The 18089-nt window shown below is 43.9% G+C and overlaps 1 protein-coding gene across 2 annotated transcripts in view; it reads left to right on the top strand.

Annotated features, from left to right (window-relative positions):
• The window catches only part of PCSK6 (proprotein convertase subtilisin/kexin type 6), a 188450-nt gene extending 177981 nt beyond the window's left edge, over positions 1 to 10469 (top strand). For both annotated transcript variants that reach the window (XM_087428846.1, XM_087428847.1), the window contains 2 exons: positions 7353 to 7465; positions 8992 to 10469. In XM_087428846.1, the coding sequence (XP_087284972.1) occupies positions 7353 to 7465; positions 8992 to 9089 (211 nt within the window). In that variant the 3' untranslated portion in view covers positions 9090 to 10469. The remainder of the gene's footprint in view (positions 1 to 7352; positions 7466 to 8991) is intronic.
• The last annotated feature ends 7620 nt before the right edge of the window (positions 10470 to 18089 follow it).

The raw sequence follows: 18089 nt of genomic DNA on the forward strand, positions 1-18089 counted from the left end.
AAGAACCAGACCCCGGGGGCTTCCCCAAAGTGCACAGGAACAGAGTCCCGCATGGCAGGCCCCGTCCTCCCCTCCAGGGTGCCTAGGGGGTGAGGGACCAGGCTGCTGCCACAGGAGGAGGAAGTCAGAAGGGCTCCTGGATACAGTTTGCCTGCCAAGATTTACACATTTATAAATATAAACTCTGGGCCTGAACTCCAGTTTGGGGGCATCCTCAGCTGCACTAGGAGAACAAAACCCACCTCTCCTCCAGGCTGAGGGCATGGTGCCCTGGGGGCTCTGTGCAGGTGGCATCGATGGTGGACTTAGAGCCCTGTGGAGGGCTGCTTTGGAAAGAGGCCTACAGTGAGCCTTGTTGTTGGCATCTAGTCTCTGACTGGGCAGGTGGCATCTGTCCTAAGCGAAGAACTGCCCGCACAGGGCAGGCCCAGGCGTTGGCCACACCAGGCTCCTGCATGGATGCCCCACCCACCCTGTCTGAACCCCACCTCTGGGGGCTGTTCCGCCCGAGGCTGGCAGCAATGTGGAATGTGGGCAGCAGACTGAAGCGCTGTGGAGACCCAGTCACTTGGAGCTGGACTTGGAAAAGGCAGCAGGTACAGCCAGGTCCATATGCAGCTTAGAAAAAGTGCAGGTTGAAGCCCTCAGCCAGTGTGGGCAAGCTCTTTCTATAAAAGACCACACAGTAGGTAGTTCGGGCTTTGCAGGCCATACAGTCTCTGTCGCATCTACTCAACTGCACTGTCACAGAAGCAGCCACAGACGACATGTAGATAAATGAGTGTGACTGTGTTTGAATAAAACTGCTGGTGGCCTGAGGGCTTTAGTGCACCGACCCTCCCCTGAAGTCACATACTCTATGTTAGAAATAGCCCTGGGATAAGGGAGTGACGTCAGCATCACTGCAGAGTGAGCTTTCCCCCTTAGCCTCTCCCCTCCTAAGATACAACGAAAAGGACATTCATATACCATCAGAGAACATTCACACAACACAAAAGACATCTGAGAGACGCATGCAGCCATATGTCTGAGGGCAGAGGTGCTGGAAGCCCCAGAGGAAGTGGAAGGAGGTAAGGAGAACTCCTCTCCATCCCCAGGCAGTGACTCCAGGACTGCACGGCTCTCAGAGAGAGGTGGGGGAGGGGTGGCCCTCCACAGGAAAACCGTCGCTCTCCAAGTTCTCTCACAGCCTTTGGGAAATTCCCATACGGAGAGGACTGAACTGTTGTGGGTGTGTCTTCATGAAGCTAGCCACCCAGGAGAGCAGATAGCAAGGGAAGAACGAGAAGCCCCCAGGATCAGGCAGGCAAAAGAAAGAGCCCCTCCCCCCACCCAGCACTCCAACACAATCAGTTGGCCAGAGTGCCTGCAGATCGCAGCAGGCTCAGAATACACACCTCTTAACCCGCACCCAGTAGTGGCAGGTGGAAGCTGCAACCAGATGTTTTCAGCAAGCGGAAAAATAAGCCCATGCCCACAAGCAGTATGCAAAAATATATTAAATCTCCAGACCAGAAGGAAAATGACAAGCACCCAGAAATCAATCCTGAAGGCAAAGAAATTTATAACCTAAATGACAGAGAATTCAAAATAGCTATCATAAAAAAGCTCAATGAGTTACATGAAAATACAGATAGACAATTCAATGAAATCAGGAACTTCTTCACAAAAGAGATTGAAACTATAAAGAAAAACCAATCAGAAATGTTGGAGATGAAAAACACAATGGAGGAGATAATGGAAAATCTGAAATTTTTAAAGAACAGAGCTGACAATATGGAGGAAAGAATTAGCATTATTGAGGATAGGAATGCAGAAATGCTCCCGATGGAGGAGGAGAAAGAACTAAGACTAAAAAGAAATGAAGAAATTCTCCGAGAAATATCTGACTCAATTAGGATATGCAACATAAGGATTATAGGTATTCCAGATGGAGAAGAGAGGGCAAAAAGGAGCAGAGAGCTTGTTCAAAGGAATAATAGCTGAGAACGTCCCAAACCTGGGGAAGGAGCTGGAAATACAAGTGAATGAAGTCAATAGATCTCCTAAATATATCAACATAAAAAGCCCCTCTCCATGGCAGAAGTCAATGACAAAGAAAAAATATTAAGGGCAGCAAGACAAAAAAAAAAATAATAACATACAAAGGAATTCCTATCAGGCTCTCAGCCGATTTCTCAGCAGAAACTCTACAGGATAGGAGCGAGTGGAATGATATACTCAAAATTCTGAAAGACAGAAACTTTCAGCCAGGAATACTCTATCCAGTGAAAATACCTTCAGATATGATGGAGAAATAATAACTATCCCTGATAAACAAAAGCTAAGGGAGTTCATTGCCACAAGACCCCCACTACAAGAAATGCTCAAGAAGGCTTTCATGCCTGAAAAAAAAAAAAAAAAGAGAAAGGGGATACAAAGCTTTGAGCAAGGACAAAAATAGGTAGACAAAATCCAAAAAGTTGCAGCTCTCTATCAGAATAGGTTAGCAAACACTTAATTATAATATCAAAGATTAAGGGAGGGAAAACACCAAGCATAAATATAACCTCATCACTTTAAACACAAGATGGAATAAGTTGTGACAATAACAACTTAGAAGGGGAAGAGGAAAAGGATGGAATTGACTTAGTCTAAGGAAATAAGAGGCCATCAGAAAATGGACTGTCTCATCTACGAGATTTTTTATACAAACCTCATGGTAAGCACTAAACAAATAATCAGAACAGAGACACATACGATAAATGAAGAGAAAACTAAGAAAACCATCATACAGAACTACCAAACTGAATTGGTCCAAAACACATGGGACGAGAAACAAAGTAAATGCAAAAAGAACCAGAAAGTGAGCAATAAAATAGTAACATTAAGCCCTCATATATCAATAATCACTCTAAATGTATATGGATTGAATTCTCCAATCACAGAGTGGCGGGATGGATTAAAAAAGAAGATCCAATGATATGCTGCTTCCAGGAAACACATCTCAACTCTAAAGACAAACACAGGCTCAGAGTGACAGGATGGAATACGATACTCCAAGCTAATAGCAAACAAAAGAAAGCAGGTGTAGCCATACTTATATCAAAGTATGCTTCAAGTAGACTTCAAGATAAAAAAGACAATGAGAAACAAAGAGAGTCAGTATATAATGTGATAAAAGGGACACTCCACCAAGAAGACATATCACTTATAAATATACATGCACCCAACACAGGAGCACCAACGTATATAAAGCAACTATTAACAAACCTAAAAGGAGATATTAACAACAGCACAATAATAGTAGGGGATCATAACATCCGACATACGTCAATGGATAGATCATCCAGACAGAAAGTCAATAAGGAAATAGTGGACTTAAATGAAAAACTAGACAAGATGGACTTAATAGATATATAGAGAGCACTCCATCCAAACACAGCAGATTACACATTCTTCTCAAATGCTCATGGAACATTCTCAAGAATAGACCATATGTTGGGAAACAAGGCAAGCCTCTATCAATTTAAGAAGATTGAAATCATAACAAGCATCTTTTCCGACCATAATGCTAGGAAACTGGAAATCAACTACAAGACAAAAACTGGGAAAGTGACAAAGATCTGGAGACTAAACAACATACTACTGAACAATGAATGGATCATTGAAGAAATTAAAGGAGAAATCAAAAAATATCTGGAGACAAATGAAAATGAAAATACACCATACCAACTGATATGGGATGGAGCAAAAGCAGTCCTGAGAGGGAAACTCATAGCAATACAGGCCCACCTTAACAAACAAGAAAAATCCCAAATAGGCAACCTTAAACAACACCTAACAGAATTAGAAAAAGAACAAACAAAGCCCAAAGTCAGGAGAAGGAGGGAAATAATAAAAATTAGAGCAGAAATAAATGAAATTGAAACAAACAAACAAAAAAAACAGTAGAAAGTATCAGTGAAACAAAGAGCTGGTTCTTTGAGAAGATAAACATAATTGACAAACCCTTAGCCAGACTCACAAAGAAAAAAAGAGACAAGGCTCAAATAAATAAAATTAGAAATGAAAGAGGAGAAATCACAATGGATACCACAGAAATACAAAGGATTATAAGAGAATACTATGAAAAACTATATGCCAACAAATTGGACAATCTAGAAGAAATGGATAAATTCTTAGACTCAGACAACCTCCCAAAACTGAATCTAGAAGAAATAGAGAATCTGAACAGACCAATCACAAGTAAAGAGATTGAAACAGTAATCAAAAACTTCCCCCAAAATAAAAGTCTAGGACCAGAGGACTTCTCTGGAGAATTCTACCAACATTCGAAGAAGATTTAATACCTATCCTTCTCAAACTGTTCCAAAAAATTGAAGAAGACAGAACGCTTCCTACCTCATTCTATGAGGCCAACATAACCCTGATCCCAAAGCCAGACAAGGACAATACAAGGAAGGAAATTACATGCCAATATTGCTGATGAACATAGATGCAAAAACCCTCAACAAAATATTGGCAAACCAAATACAGCATACATTACATTATCAAGTGGGATTTAGACCAGGGACACAGGGATGGTTCAACATCCACAAATTAATCAATGTGATACACCACATTAACAAAACGAGGAATAAAAACCACATGATCATCTCAATAGACACAGAGAAAGCATTTGACAATATCCAACATCCATTTATGATAAAAACTCACAACAAAATGGGTATAGAAGAAGTACTTCAACATAATAAAGGCCATATATGACAAAGCCACAGCCAACATCATACTCAACAGGGAAAAACTGAAAGCCATTCCTCTGAGAACAAGAATAAGACCAGGGTGCCCACTCTTGCCACTCTTATTCAACATAGTACTGGAGGTTTTGGCCAGAGCAATTAGGCAAGAAAAGGGAATAAAAGGAATCCAAATAGGCAACAAAGAAGTGAAACTCTTGCTGTTTGCAGATGATATGATTTTATATATAGAAAACCCTAAAGAATCCATTGGAAAACTATTAGAAATAATCAATAACTACAGCAAAGTTGCAGGGCACAAAATCAACTTACAAAAATCAGTTGCATTTCTATAATAATGAACTAACAGAAAGAGAACTCAAGGAGACAATCCCATGTACAATTGCAACAAAAAGAATAAAATATCTAGGAATAAATTTAACCAAGGAGGTGAAAGACCTATACAATGAAAACTATAAGACATTATTGAAAGAAATCGATGATGACATAAAGAAATGGAAAGATATCCCATGCACATGGATTGGAAAAATAAACATAGCTAAAATGTCCATACTACCTAAAGCAATCTACAGATTCAATGCAATCCCAATCAGAATCCCAATGACATTCTTCACGGAAATAGAACAAAGAATACTAAAACTCATATGGGGTAACAAAACAACCAAATAGTTAAAGCAATCCTGAGCAAAAAGAACAAAGCTGGAGGCTTCACAATCCCTGACTTCAAAATATACTACAAAGCTATAGTAATCAAAACAGCATGGTACTGGTACAAAAACAGACACACAGATCAATGGAACAGAATTGAAAGCCCAGAAGTAAAACCACACATCTATGGACAGCTAATCTTCGACAAAGGAGCTAAGAACATACAACAGAGAAAGGAAAGTCTCTTCAATAAATGGTGCTGGGAAAACTGAACAGCCACATAAAAAAGAATGAAAGTAGACCATTTTCTTTCACATACACGAAAATTAACTCAAAATGGATCAAAGACTTGAAGGTAAGACCTGAAACTATAAAACTCCTAGAAGAAAATATAGGCAGTACACTCCTTGACATCGGTCATAGGGGGATCTTTTCAAATTCCATGTCTACTCGGACAAGGGAAACAAAAGAAAAAATAAACTAGCGGGACTTCATCAGACTAAAGAGCTTCTGCAAGGCAAACAAAACCAGGATCAAAATGAAAAGACAACCCACGAGCTGGGAGAAAATATTTGCAAATCATATATCCAACAAGGGGTTAATCTCCATAATATATAAAGAACTCACACAACTGAACAACAAAAAAACGAACAACCCAATCAAAAAATGGGCAGAGGATGTGAACAGATATTTTTCCAAGGAAGATATAAAGATGGCCAATAGGTACATGAAAAGATGTTCAACATCACTAATCATCAGGGAAACGCAAATAAAAACTGCACTAAGATATCACCTTACACCCGTTAGAATGGCTATAATCACCAAGACAAAAAATAACAAATGTTGGAGAGGTTGTGGAGAAACAGGAACCCTAATTCACTGCTGGTGGGAATGCAAACTGGTGCATCCTCTATGGAAAACAGTATGGAGATTCCTCAAAAAATTAAAAATAGAAATACCTCATGATCCAGCTATCCCACTACTGGGTATTTATCCAAAGAACCTGAAATCAGCAATCCAAATGAGGCTTATGCACCCCTATGTTCATTGCAGCATTATTCACTATAGCCAAGATGTGGAAGCAACCCAAGTGTCTCTCGACTGATGATTGGATAAAGAGGATGTGGTATATATACACAATGGAATACTACTCAGCCATAATAAAAAGACAAAATCATCCCATTTGCAACAACATGGATGGACCTGGAGGGTATTATGTTAAGTGAAATAAGCCAGACAGAGAAAGACAAACACTGCATGATTTCACTCATATGTGGAAGATAAACTAACACATGGACAGAGTTTGGTGGTTACCAGGGGGAAGGGGTTTGGGGGGTGGGCACAAGGGGTGAAGGGGACATTTATATGGTGACTGACAAACAATAATGTACAACTAAAATTTCACAATGTTATAAACTATTATGACATCAATAAAACCAAAGAAAGAAATAGCCCTGGGTCCCATCTCTGGGACAGGATTAGAAGGGCACCCCCCCCCCCACCCTGCGGGACAGGCCTATATCACCACAAAGGAAGCCAGCCTGGTGCACAGCAGCAGTCCCCAGGGCAGCTCCAGGATCAGGTTTGTCACATCCCTGGGTGGAGCCTGGCCCCGAGCCTCAGGTGTGTGCTGCCACTACTCAGAGAGCCACCTGTGGGATACATGCCACAGGGCCCAGGAGGGCATCCAGGTGAGTCACAGGGGGTCTCGGAGACCTGGGCCTGTCCTCAGCTCCACGCACGCTCCTGCCAGCTGCCAACGACCGTCTTCCCTCTCCCAGGGCAACAGGGCAGCCAGAGAGGAGGAAGGACGTGCAAACTCTTGGCCAGGGTTTCAGGCCATCGTGGGGGGCACAGTCACAGCTGGGGGACGTGGAGCAGCAGGATATGAGGGCTCCAGGAAAGAGGCCTGGAGTGGTTGGACATCTTCCCCCAACATCAGCAGGAACCTGTATCTCCCCACAGGTGCGACGAGAACTGTTTGAGTTGTGAAGGCTCCAGCAGGAACTGCAGCAGGTGCAAGCCGGGCTTCACGCAGCTGGGGACCTCATGCATCACCAACCACACATGCAGCAACGGTGAGCACCGGCAGGGGCCGGGCACCTGAGTTACCCTCGGGGCCTTTGGAGCAGCTCAGCCTGCTGGCCTCTGGTCAAGAGAAAGGAAAAGAAAATGCAGGAGTGGCAGCCCCTCTGAACAGGCATGCTGGCCCCTCCTTTGATTGACCACCTTGGGATTCCCGAGTCCTCCTTTCTTCCCTTTAGGCCTCTCACATTGACCAGAGAGGCATCCCGGCCACCAGCCCAGCTACTGCTGGTCCATTTGTTGAGTGACTCTTAAAAATGATTTTGTTCTTATACTGTTCCCGCTCTCATGCCATAAGCCTCAGGCAGCCTGTGTGTGCTGACTTCTTTTAGGAGAGGCCTGGCCTTGGAGGTCAAGGTCAGGAAGCCTGAAAGGTCTCAGCCTCACAGAGCCCAGTCGAGGCCCACGGGTCCCACAGGGAGGCCGCACATCTGTGCTGGTTCTCTAGGCTGATTGGGAGACTGGGGCGGCTTGTGAAAACAGGAACTCAGAGGAGACCCAAGACCAATTTGGGGATTCCAATTTGGGGATTCCGGGCAAGAGGAAGGGTTGGCAGAGGATTCTGGCCTGGAGACCTGGTGCAGGAGCCGTGAGCAGATGTGGTGTGGCAGGGAAGGAGACCTCCATGGCTTAGCAGGCCACAGTGAGGAGCCGGCTCTGGGCACTGCAGGCTGGCATACAGGAGAGGGGAGCTGCCAGCTCCACAGTGTCCCTGGGCATGGAGCTGGCACTGGACCTGGCCTGGCAGAGCATGAAGCCTGCAGAGAGAGCCCTGGGCACGTACCACGGACCACAAGGTGGCTTCCTTGCCATGGTATTCGGTTATTTTTTTGGTTTGCAGAATCGTGTCCCTTCAAAGGCCAGGAAGCTCGCTCTTTAGGAAGTCACCTACTCAAGTTACATATCCAGCCCAAGAAAGTGACCTGGTCACTGGAGGGCCTCCCCTGGTCCCATGAATGGCATCACATCCTTAAAAGCCAAAAACCAAGGAGAGGGGCCGGCCTCCATGGCTCTTACCGTCCCCCTCGGCTTTTCCATCTTCCTTGATGACTCTCTCCTTCCCATTCCCTTTCCTCCCCCATTTGGGGGTCTTCCCTGGAACACAGTAGTATTCTCCATTCCTACCCTTCCCAGCTAGCCCTTCTGCCTCCCCCAGAGTCTTAAGTCCCCTGCCAGCATAACTGTCTGGAAAGAGGTGCACGTGAGCACTGAGCCCTCCCTGGTGCGGTCCAGGTGTTCTCCCAGACCCTGCCCACTCCACCCCCCACACCTCCCTTGGATCCCTCCTTGTCTCCCAGACTCAGCGCAAACCCCTACGTGCCAAGAGCCACCTCTGCCACGCCAGGCTCGCCACATGTCATGGCGGTGCCTGTGAGGACTGCCTTGGCTGCCGCCCCCACTCCTGTGTTCCCCCAGCCTCGCACACCATCGGGGCCCAGCAAAGCGGGATGATTGGAACAATCTTAACAGGCCCCAAAGTCTGACGTGTCCCTCCTTTATCTTTCCTGGCGGCCCCCAGCTGACGAGACGTTCTGCGAGATGGTGAAGTCCAACCGGCTCTGTGAACGGAAGCTCTTCATTCAGTTCTGCTGCCGCACGTGCCTCCTGGCCGGGTAGTGGTGCCCGGCCGCCCGCAGAGGGCAGGGCCCCTCCCGTCCATCCACCTTTCTCCAGACTGTCGGCCAGAGCCTGTTTCGGGGGTGGTGCCCTGCATCTGACAGCTTTATCTTCCCAGGAGCAAAGTCCTTCTGCCGCATCTCTGGGCACCCAGACCAAGTGGGTGGTGGGCCTTCAAGAGATGTTCCTAAAACAGTGACAGTCTCTCAAACTCTGCTTGCTGGCTGCATTCTTCTGGCAAACTCAAAACAGGAACAAAATGAATTCCAGGAATCCACAGCTCCAGCTTTGGAGCAACTTCTGGAACCATAAGTTTACTGAATCTTCAAGACCAAAGCAGAAAGGCAAAATGCTTGGCATAACACATCACTCTTCTCCCCGTGCTTTTGTGCAGCTCCATAGTAAATCTCACCTACTGGGGCCCGGCCCGCAGAACCCTGGGCCGTCCTCATCGTGAAGGGCCGAGCGCACACCTGCTCATCCACCTGCCACAGAGCAGTCTGGGGGACGGTTTGGTCAGACTGTAAATAGAATAGATTTGGGGGCATAAAATGTATGACCACTGGGGATGGAGCATCTATTTCTACATAGTCAGCTGCTTCTGAAACTGCTGTGATGGCTTAGAAAGTCAAATTCCAAACCCGGATGGGAAGAGCCTTCCCTTCTCTGCAGCACTCTCCTGTGAGTGAGCCGAGCGCCCCTTGTCACTGCGTTCTGTCTGTGTCTCTGGGAGTCTCATGGCCCAAATGAGCACCTCTACCTGATGCAGAGCCTTTTGAAGGGGGTCCCCAGGAGGCGTCTGGGGGCCAGCCAAAGGTGCCCTGACAACCAAGCAATTCCTCTTACCAAAATGTAAAGCCAGCCCGTGAATTGTGAGTCATCTTTCGCTTCCCGTTTTGTGGAGTGGCTTTTAAAATACATTTGGCCTCTGCTCTTCAGACTTGTTCATAAGGTGGATGCTCCTGTGTCTGTGTGCACTATGAGCCTCGCGACACGGTTGGATTTATTTCTGCCAAACCTGTGTAGGCATTTTATAAGCTACATGTTCTAATTTTTACCGATGTTAATTATTTTGACAAATATTTCATATATTTTCATTGAAATGCACAGATCTGCTCGATCAGTTCCCTTAGTATGGGGGTAACATTTGCCTTAAATTTTTCCAAGCTCATTCTTCTCTGTTTTGTCCTGCTCCCTCTTTGACTGTAATGCATTTGCCTTGTCCCCTGGGAGCTGGGGGAACCCAGCTGTTGTTTATTGATCCACATCTCCAAAAAGGAAATCCACAATGTTAACCCTAAATTAATAAAAGAGTTAACATCCCATGGCAAAGGAGCCTGTATATCTTTCCAAGGCACAACAATTAAACATGGATGCTGACTGATGTGTGAAATGGCTTTCTTTGTGGTTTGGGGATTGGTTTGATGTCATCACATGGAAGGTCTTTGAGCTTTAGCGAATGTTGATGTAACGATGTCATGGGGGAAATCCCAGAGTTCCAGCCCTAGAGTGTCCTTGGGCAAACAGACCCTCTTCAGGCCACAAAAGCCTAGTAGGGTTGAGGGGCTGGGTATAGGGACACTTCCCGTCTGTCAAGGAAGAGCCCACCATAGCCCAGACTGCGAGCCTCTCACCTATAGCTGCGAAGCCTGACTTAATTAGGTCACAGCTTGTTTTCTGCACAGTGTACCTGTACCCATATGAAATCCTTGCACCCATGGGTTCCGTGCTGCCTGGGATTTTTACCACGGCCTCTCTGTGAGGTCAGAAGCTTGTACTTGCTGGGAATGCTTTGGCTGCAAATAAAGAATATGCACCAACTAGCACTGACGAAAAAACAAAAGTGGGTGAGGGGCATTATCTTGGGATTCCAGGATTGACTCATAATTTCAGAGAAAGGTGCAGCTGGGCCTTGGGAACCCTGGACCAGCATTACATGTCGCCGGGACCCTCTTCGCATCGCAGCAGCACCCTCCTCTCTCTCTAGCTGATGGGACAAATGACCACCACCATCTCCCAAGTGAAATTAGTACAAATCCAATCCCCTAAACAAGCTTTCTGAATCTGCCTTGCATGGGTGTTCACCTGGCCCCATCAGCTGTGGCCACCGGGACAGGCTTGTGCAGTAGAACATGGCTGCAGGGAGCTCTTCCAGTGACCACGTGGCCGGAGGGAAGCAATGTGCAGCTCCCGGAAACTGGGGGTAGGCCACACAACCCGACAGCTGCCCACCACGAGCGTGCGTTGACCAGAGCCGTCAGTGTGAGGCAATGAAGGAATGAGGGAGTGTGTTTGGGAGACAGTAGCCTGGACTGGGAAGAATACTGATAAGGATTCAACCTCCCCCATGAGAATGACGTTGAATTAAAGCCAGCAACTGCTAAGTACCTGTGGCGCAGGGCACCATGTCAGCCCCTAGAGCTCTTTGCCCACTGAGAGCTTCCAGTCTAACGTTTGGAACTGAATCAGAAACAAACTCCTTTTATTCCCAAAGGACACCAACTACAAGAAGCCAGCCAGGCAGCCTCAGAGCACACGTACCCTCATCGCAGTGGCTGGGCCAGGAGCTGTTCACAAAGTCCTAAGGACTAAAGGCCACCTTGTTAAAAGCAACTGGCCACATAAAATGCCTGTTCACAAATGGCCCAACCTTAAGGTTATGTGGACTCAGTTGGGGCAGCACATGTTGATGGATTTTGTTTTCTGTGACAGAGTCAGGGATCATCTCCTCTAAATCTGTCCTTTCACAGACGGAGGCTCACAGAGGTGAAGTGAGTTGCCATGGGCCACACACTGGCAAGGTTGCTCCCATCCCTGTCCCCAGGGAGGGAGGCTGGCCCTCTGCAGGAGGGAAAGTCACTTCTGCCGGTGGCCAAACACAGCCATGATGCACTTGTTTTAAACTAGCTTTATTTCCAGGGGTGACAATTTTCTGACTTTGTCCCCAAATTCTTTGGCACCTCACAGTGGTCCCCATGTGTGCATCCCCATCTGTCCCAGGCCACTGCTGACTTTACACCTTGTAACTCTTCAAAGGGCTGGGGAGGACTGCGCTTTTTACAGAAGACACACCTATAATGTGAAGGGGGCTGGCTAGAGCTTTAAAAAACAGCATGGGCTAAATATGGCCAGCAGTGGAGTGCCCTTGAATTTGGGGAGACTTCCATTCACTGCCTTTGAATCATTGATAATATAGCCGGAGAGGGCCTTAAGCCTGAAAGCTTGGGCGTATGCTGGGGCCCCTGGAAGCAAGTGAGAGGTGGAGGTTTCGATCAGGATGGAAAGGGAAGGAGGTAGAGAAGTGAAGTACAAAGAAGGACATTTTAATAAGAACAAGCAGGGTGATGGAAACCAGGGCCATTCTCGAGCATCTCCAGCTCTGCCCAGCCACCTGGGAGGCAGCTGGGTACTGGCTGCCATGGGAAAGGATTTTTCATCCTGCCCCGGCCTTCTCTGATGTTTTCCTTCTCCAAACCCAGGACTTATCTTTCCTGGCTGGTTGTCTAAGGCCTTTCCTGACACCCCAAGCTCTGTGGCTTGTCCCTGCACAGAACAGCACCCCTAAGTCGTGCAGCACTGAGCACCCACCTCAGGTCCTGGGTTTCAGTTCCCACCACCCAAAGCTTCCCCTCCACACTATGTACCAGCCACACCAGAGGTAATCAGATACCTCCTAGGCTCACTGTTGAGCACATAGGAACCAAGATGCCCAGAGCGGAGAACATCTCATTGCCAAAAACAGTGCTTCTCAACCTGCGGATGATTTCGGTCTCCCAGGGGACATCTGGCAAGGTGGTTGTCACAACTGGAGGGATGTACTGACATCTAGTGGGTAGAAGCCAGGGATGCTGCTAAACATCCTGGAATGCACAGGACAGCCGGCACAACAAAGAACTATCCAGCCCAAAAATGTCAACAGTGCCAAGGTTGAGAAACTCTAGCCAAAAGAAATGAAATCAAAAGAGAAAATCTATTCTCAACTTCATAGAGATACCCTAAAATGAATAAAACCACCTATAGTTTGATTTATGTGCCCTGTTTATGTGCTGAAGCAAGGGAAACCCAAACCACTTTCCTTTTTTAAAGTTAAGAAATAAACCTTTTTTTTTTATTGAGGTCATATTGGTTTAACATTGTATAAATTTCAGGTGTACATCATTATATTTCAACTTCTATACTGACTGCATCGTGTTCTCCACCGAAAGTCTAGTTGCCATCCATCACCATACATGTGTGCCCCTTCACCCCTTTCTCCCTCTCCTCACCCCCTTGCCCTCTGGCAGCCACCAATCTGTTCTCTGTATCTATGTATTTGTTTATCTTCCACATTTGAGTGAAATCATACGGTGTTTGTCTTTCTCCATCTGACTTATTTCGCTTAGCATAATACCCTCAGGGTCCATCCGTGTTGTCACAAATGGCACCATTTCATCTTTTTTTATGGCTGAGTAGTATTTTTGAATGGAAGACCTGAAACCATAAAACTCCTAGAAGAAAACATAGCCATATGCTCTTCAACATAGGTCTTAGCAGTATCTTTTTGAATATCATGTCTCCTCAGGCAAAAGAAAGAAACGAAAAAATAAACAAATGGGACTACATCAAACCAAAAAGCTTCTGCACAGCAAAGGAAACCATCAACAAAACAAAAAGACAACCCACCAAGTGGGAGAAAATATTTGCAATTATATATCTGTCAAGGGGTTAATTTCCAAAATATATAAAGAACTCATACAACTCAACAACAAAAAAATGAACAACCTGATCAAAAAATGGGCAGAGGATATGAACAGACATTTTTCCAAAGAAGATATACCGATGGCCAACAGGCACATGAAAAGATGTTCAACAGCACTAATTATTAGGGAAATGCAAATCAAAACTACAATGAGATATCACCTCACACTCACCAGAATTAAAAAGACAAGAAATAACAAGTGTTGGAGAGGATGTGGAGAAAAAGGAACCCTCATACTCTGCTAGTGGGAATGTAAACTGGTGCAGCCACTACGGAAAACTATGGAGATTCCTCAAAAAATTAAAAATATAAATACCATATGATCCAGTTATTCCACTTCTGGCTATTTATCCAAAGAACATGAAAACACTAATTTGAAAAGATACATGCACCCCTATGTTCATTTCAGCATTTATTCACAATAGCCAAGACTTGGAAGCAACCTCGGTGCCCATCAACAGATAAACATTTTTTTTTTTTTTAATCCAGCAAGAAAAGGGCCAAGTAAAACCAGCTCTCTGGTCTAAGGACGCCACCTGGTGGTCCTCTCTGGAATTAAGTGAAGTTTGGATTGTTTTAACTTTTTAATTTTGAAACAACAAAGCAAAATTACAAAAAAGTTATAAGCACAGTAGAAAGAAATGTCTTCCTTAACAATTTGAAAGTAAATTACCTATATGATACCCTATTACCCCCCAAATACTTTAGAGGGTATTTCCTATAAACAAGAAGCTCTCCCACATAACCATCAGAAACAGGAAATTAACATTGATACATTACTATCATCTAATCTCTGACTGGATTCAAGTTTTTCCAATTGTCTCAATAATGCCCTTAGCAAAAGGATCCAGTTTAGATCACTCTTTGCATTTAGTCATCATATCTCTTTAGTCTTCTTCAATCTAGAACAGTTCCTCAGTCTTTCCTTGACTTGCATGAACTTGAACCTTTTAAAGACTACAGGCCAGTTATTTTTAGGCTGTCCCTTAGTGTGTGTTTGTCTGAGGTTTCCTCGTATTTCGATTCAAGTCATGCATCTTTGAGAGGAATCTCACAGAAGTAATGCTGTGTTCTTCTCATTGCATCCTAATAGGTGATACAGGATTTTCATTTGTTCCATTAGGGGTGATATTAACTTTGATCACTTGATTAGGTTTTTTTCCCTTGGCTATGAAGTGATGATGCCTGCTAAAGGATGTCCACTATCACCACTGTCCAACATTGTGCTGACGATCCCAGCCAGTGCAACGGGGCAGAAAATAAAGAACCAGTACAAGAATTGGAAAGGAAGAAAAAAATCTATCATTATTCTCAGATAGCATGGTTATGTACGTAGAAAATCCAAAAGAACGGTTACAGATAAACTATTAGAATTAATAAGTGAATTTGGCAAGATTGCTGGATATATCGATTGTATTTCAACTGTAAATCAACTGTATTTCAATACACCAAAAACTAATGATTAGAAAATGGAATTTTTTAAACCAAAGGTACTATTTACAACAGCATCAAAAACTATTAAATACCTAGGGCCGGCCCCGTGGCTTGGTGGTTAAGTGAGCGCGCTCCACTGCTGGCGACCCGGGTTCGGATCCCGGGCTCGCACCGACGCGCTGCTTCTCTGGCCGTGCTGGGGCCGCGTCCCACATACAGCAACTAGAAGGATGTGCAGCTATGACACACAACTATCTACTGGGGCTTTGGGGGGAAAAAATAAATAAATAAAATCTTTAAAAAAAAAAAAAAAAAAAACTATTAAATACCTAGAATAAATCTAGTAAGAGTTGTATAAGACCTCTACACAAAAACTATAAAACACTAAGAGAAATTAAAGAAGATCTAAATAAATGTAAGGTTATACCATGTTCATAGATTGGAATACTCAATATTGTAAAGATATTAATACTCTCCAAATTCATCTATAGAGCCAGTACAATATAAATCAAAGTATGGGTTCTTTTTTAGATACAAGATGTATCTAAAATTTATGTTAAAATGCAAAGGGCAATAATAACCAAGACAATCTCAAAAAAAGTGGGAGCCCTTTTTTGAGGCAAATATCAAGTTTTTAAATAAAGCTTATTATTAGAAAGACAGTAAGATATTATGCAAGAATAGGCAGCTAAACCCATGGAACAGAGCAGCTAGTCCAGAAGCAGACCTTCACATATTCGGACACTTGATTTATGAAAAAGGTGGCAGGGCAGTGGGGAAAGGATGGTCTTTTCAATAAATAGTGCTGGGTCAACTGATTATCTATATGGGGAAAAATATATCTTGATCCCTACCTCAGACTATACACAAAAATCTGTTTCAGACAGATTGCAAACCTAAATGTGAAAGGTGAAACAATAAAGCTTTTAGAAGAAAATATTTATGATTTTTGAGTAGGCAAAAGTTTCTTAAAAAGGACTAAAAAAGTATTAACCATATAGGAAAAAGTTCAGAAATTAGACTATATTAAAATTAAGAACTTCTGTTCATCAAAAGATAAACCATTAAGAGAGTGAAAAGGCAAGCCCCAGAGAGAGGGAAGATGTTCACTGTACATATTTCTCACAAAGACTCATATCCAAAAAATATAAAGCATTCCTACAAATCAGTGAGAAAGGACAGCTCATTAGAAAAATGGGGGCTGGACCAGTGGCTTAGCAGTTAAGTGTGCACGCTCCGCTACTGGCGGACCAACGCACCAACGCACCGCTTCTCAGGCCATGCTGAGGCCGCGTCCCACATACAGCAACTAGAAGGATGTGCAACTATGACATACAACTATCTACTGGGGCTTTGGGGGAAAAAGGAGGAGGGTTGGCAATAGATGTTAGTTCACAGCCAGTCTTCCTCAGCAAAAAGGGGAGGATTAGCACGGATGTTAGCTCAGGGCTGATCTTCCTCACTAGATAGATAGACAGATAGATAGATAGATAGATAGATAGATAGATAGATAGATAGATAGATAGATAGATAGATAGACAGACAGACAGACAGATAGGTAGGTAGATAGGTAGATAGATAGAAAGAACGAAAAATGGGCAAAACACCTAGACAGACACTTCACAAAAGAAGCTATCAATAAATATATTTTTTATATATGGACAATAAATATATTTTTTAAAGTTCTCAACTGTGTTAGTAATTAGGGAAATACAATTAAAACCACAATGGGATACCACTACCAACCCACCAGAATGGCTAAAATTAAAAAGAGAAACAGGGCCGGCCCCGTGGCTTGGCGGTTAAGTGCATGCGCTCCACTGCTGGCGGCCTGGGTTCGGATCCCGGGCGCGCACTGACACACCGCTTCTCTGGCCATGCTGAGGCCGCATCCCACATACAGCAACTAGAAGGATGTGCAACTATGACGTACAACTATCTACTGGGGCTTTGGGGGGAAAAAATAAATAAAATTATTAAAAAAAAAAGAGAAACAATACCAAATATCTAGAGTGTAAATTGGTACAATCGCTTTGGAAAACTAGCTACTTAAGCTGAACATAAGTAAACCCCATGAACCAGTAATTCCATTTCCGAGTCTGTATTAGAGTATATGTGTTCGCTTAAAGATATGTATTATAATGTTAATAGGTGCACTATTTTTGATAGCTCCAAATTGGAAATTACTGCATGCTCACCAACAGCAGACTAGATAAACTGTGGAATATTCACACAAGGAAATACTATATAACAATGGGAATTAATGAACTACATCTACACACAAACATATTAAGTAAGAGATACATAAGGTACAATTTCATTTTGCATAAATACAAAACTAGGCAAAACCAATCTATGCAAGCTGTTAGATTAGTGGCTACTCTGGGGCAAGGGTGTAACTGGAAGAGGACAAGAGGGAGCTTCTGGAATGTGGCAATGTCTTGTTCCTGATCTGGATGCCAGTTGCTTGGTGTGTTTAGTTTGCATTCTGCTGTATGTATATCATACTTCAATAAAAAGTTAAAAAAGAATCAATTTCAGGTGGATTGTAGAGCTAAATGTGAAAGGTAAAACAATTTAGCCTCTAGTAGATAAAGAAACATTTGAGGGATGAGGAAAGATTTCTTAAACAAGACACATCTGCAAACACACACACCCACAAACCATAAAGGAAAAGATAAATTGAACTACATAAAAATTAGAAACTTGTAGTCATCAAACACCATTAAGAGTGGAAAGGCCGGTAAGCAGAAAACCCTTTCCTCTCCCAGACCTCCATGACCATAGTGAAACTGTCCCCCACAAAAGAGGGCAAAAGACACTGTCAG

Source organism: Ceratotherium simum, chromosome 3 (genome assembly GCF_057802395.1).
Source record: "Ceratotherium simum simum isolate JZ-2026a chromosome 3, ASM5780239v1, whole genome shotgun sequence".
NCBI classification, from domain to species: Eukaryota; Metazoa; Chordata; class Mammalia; order Perissodactyla; family Rhinocerotidae; genus Ceratotherium; species Ceratotherium simum.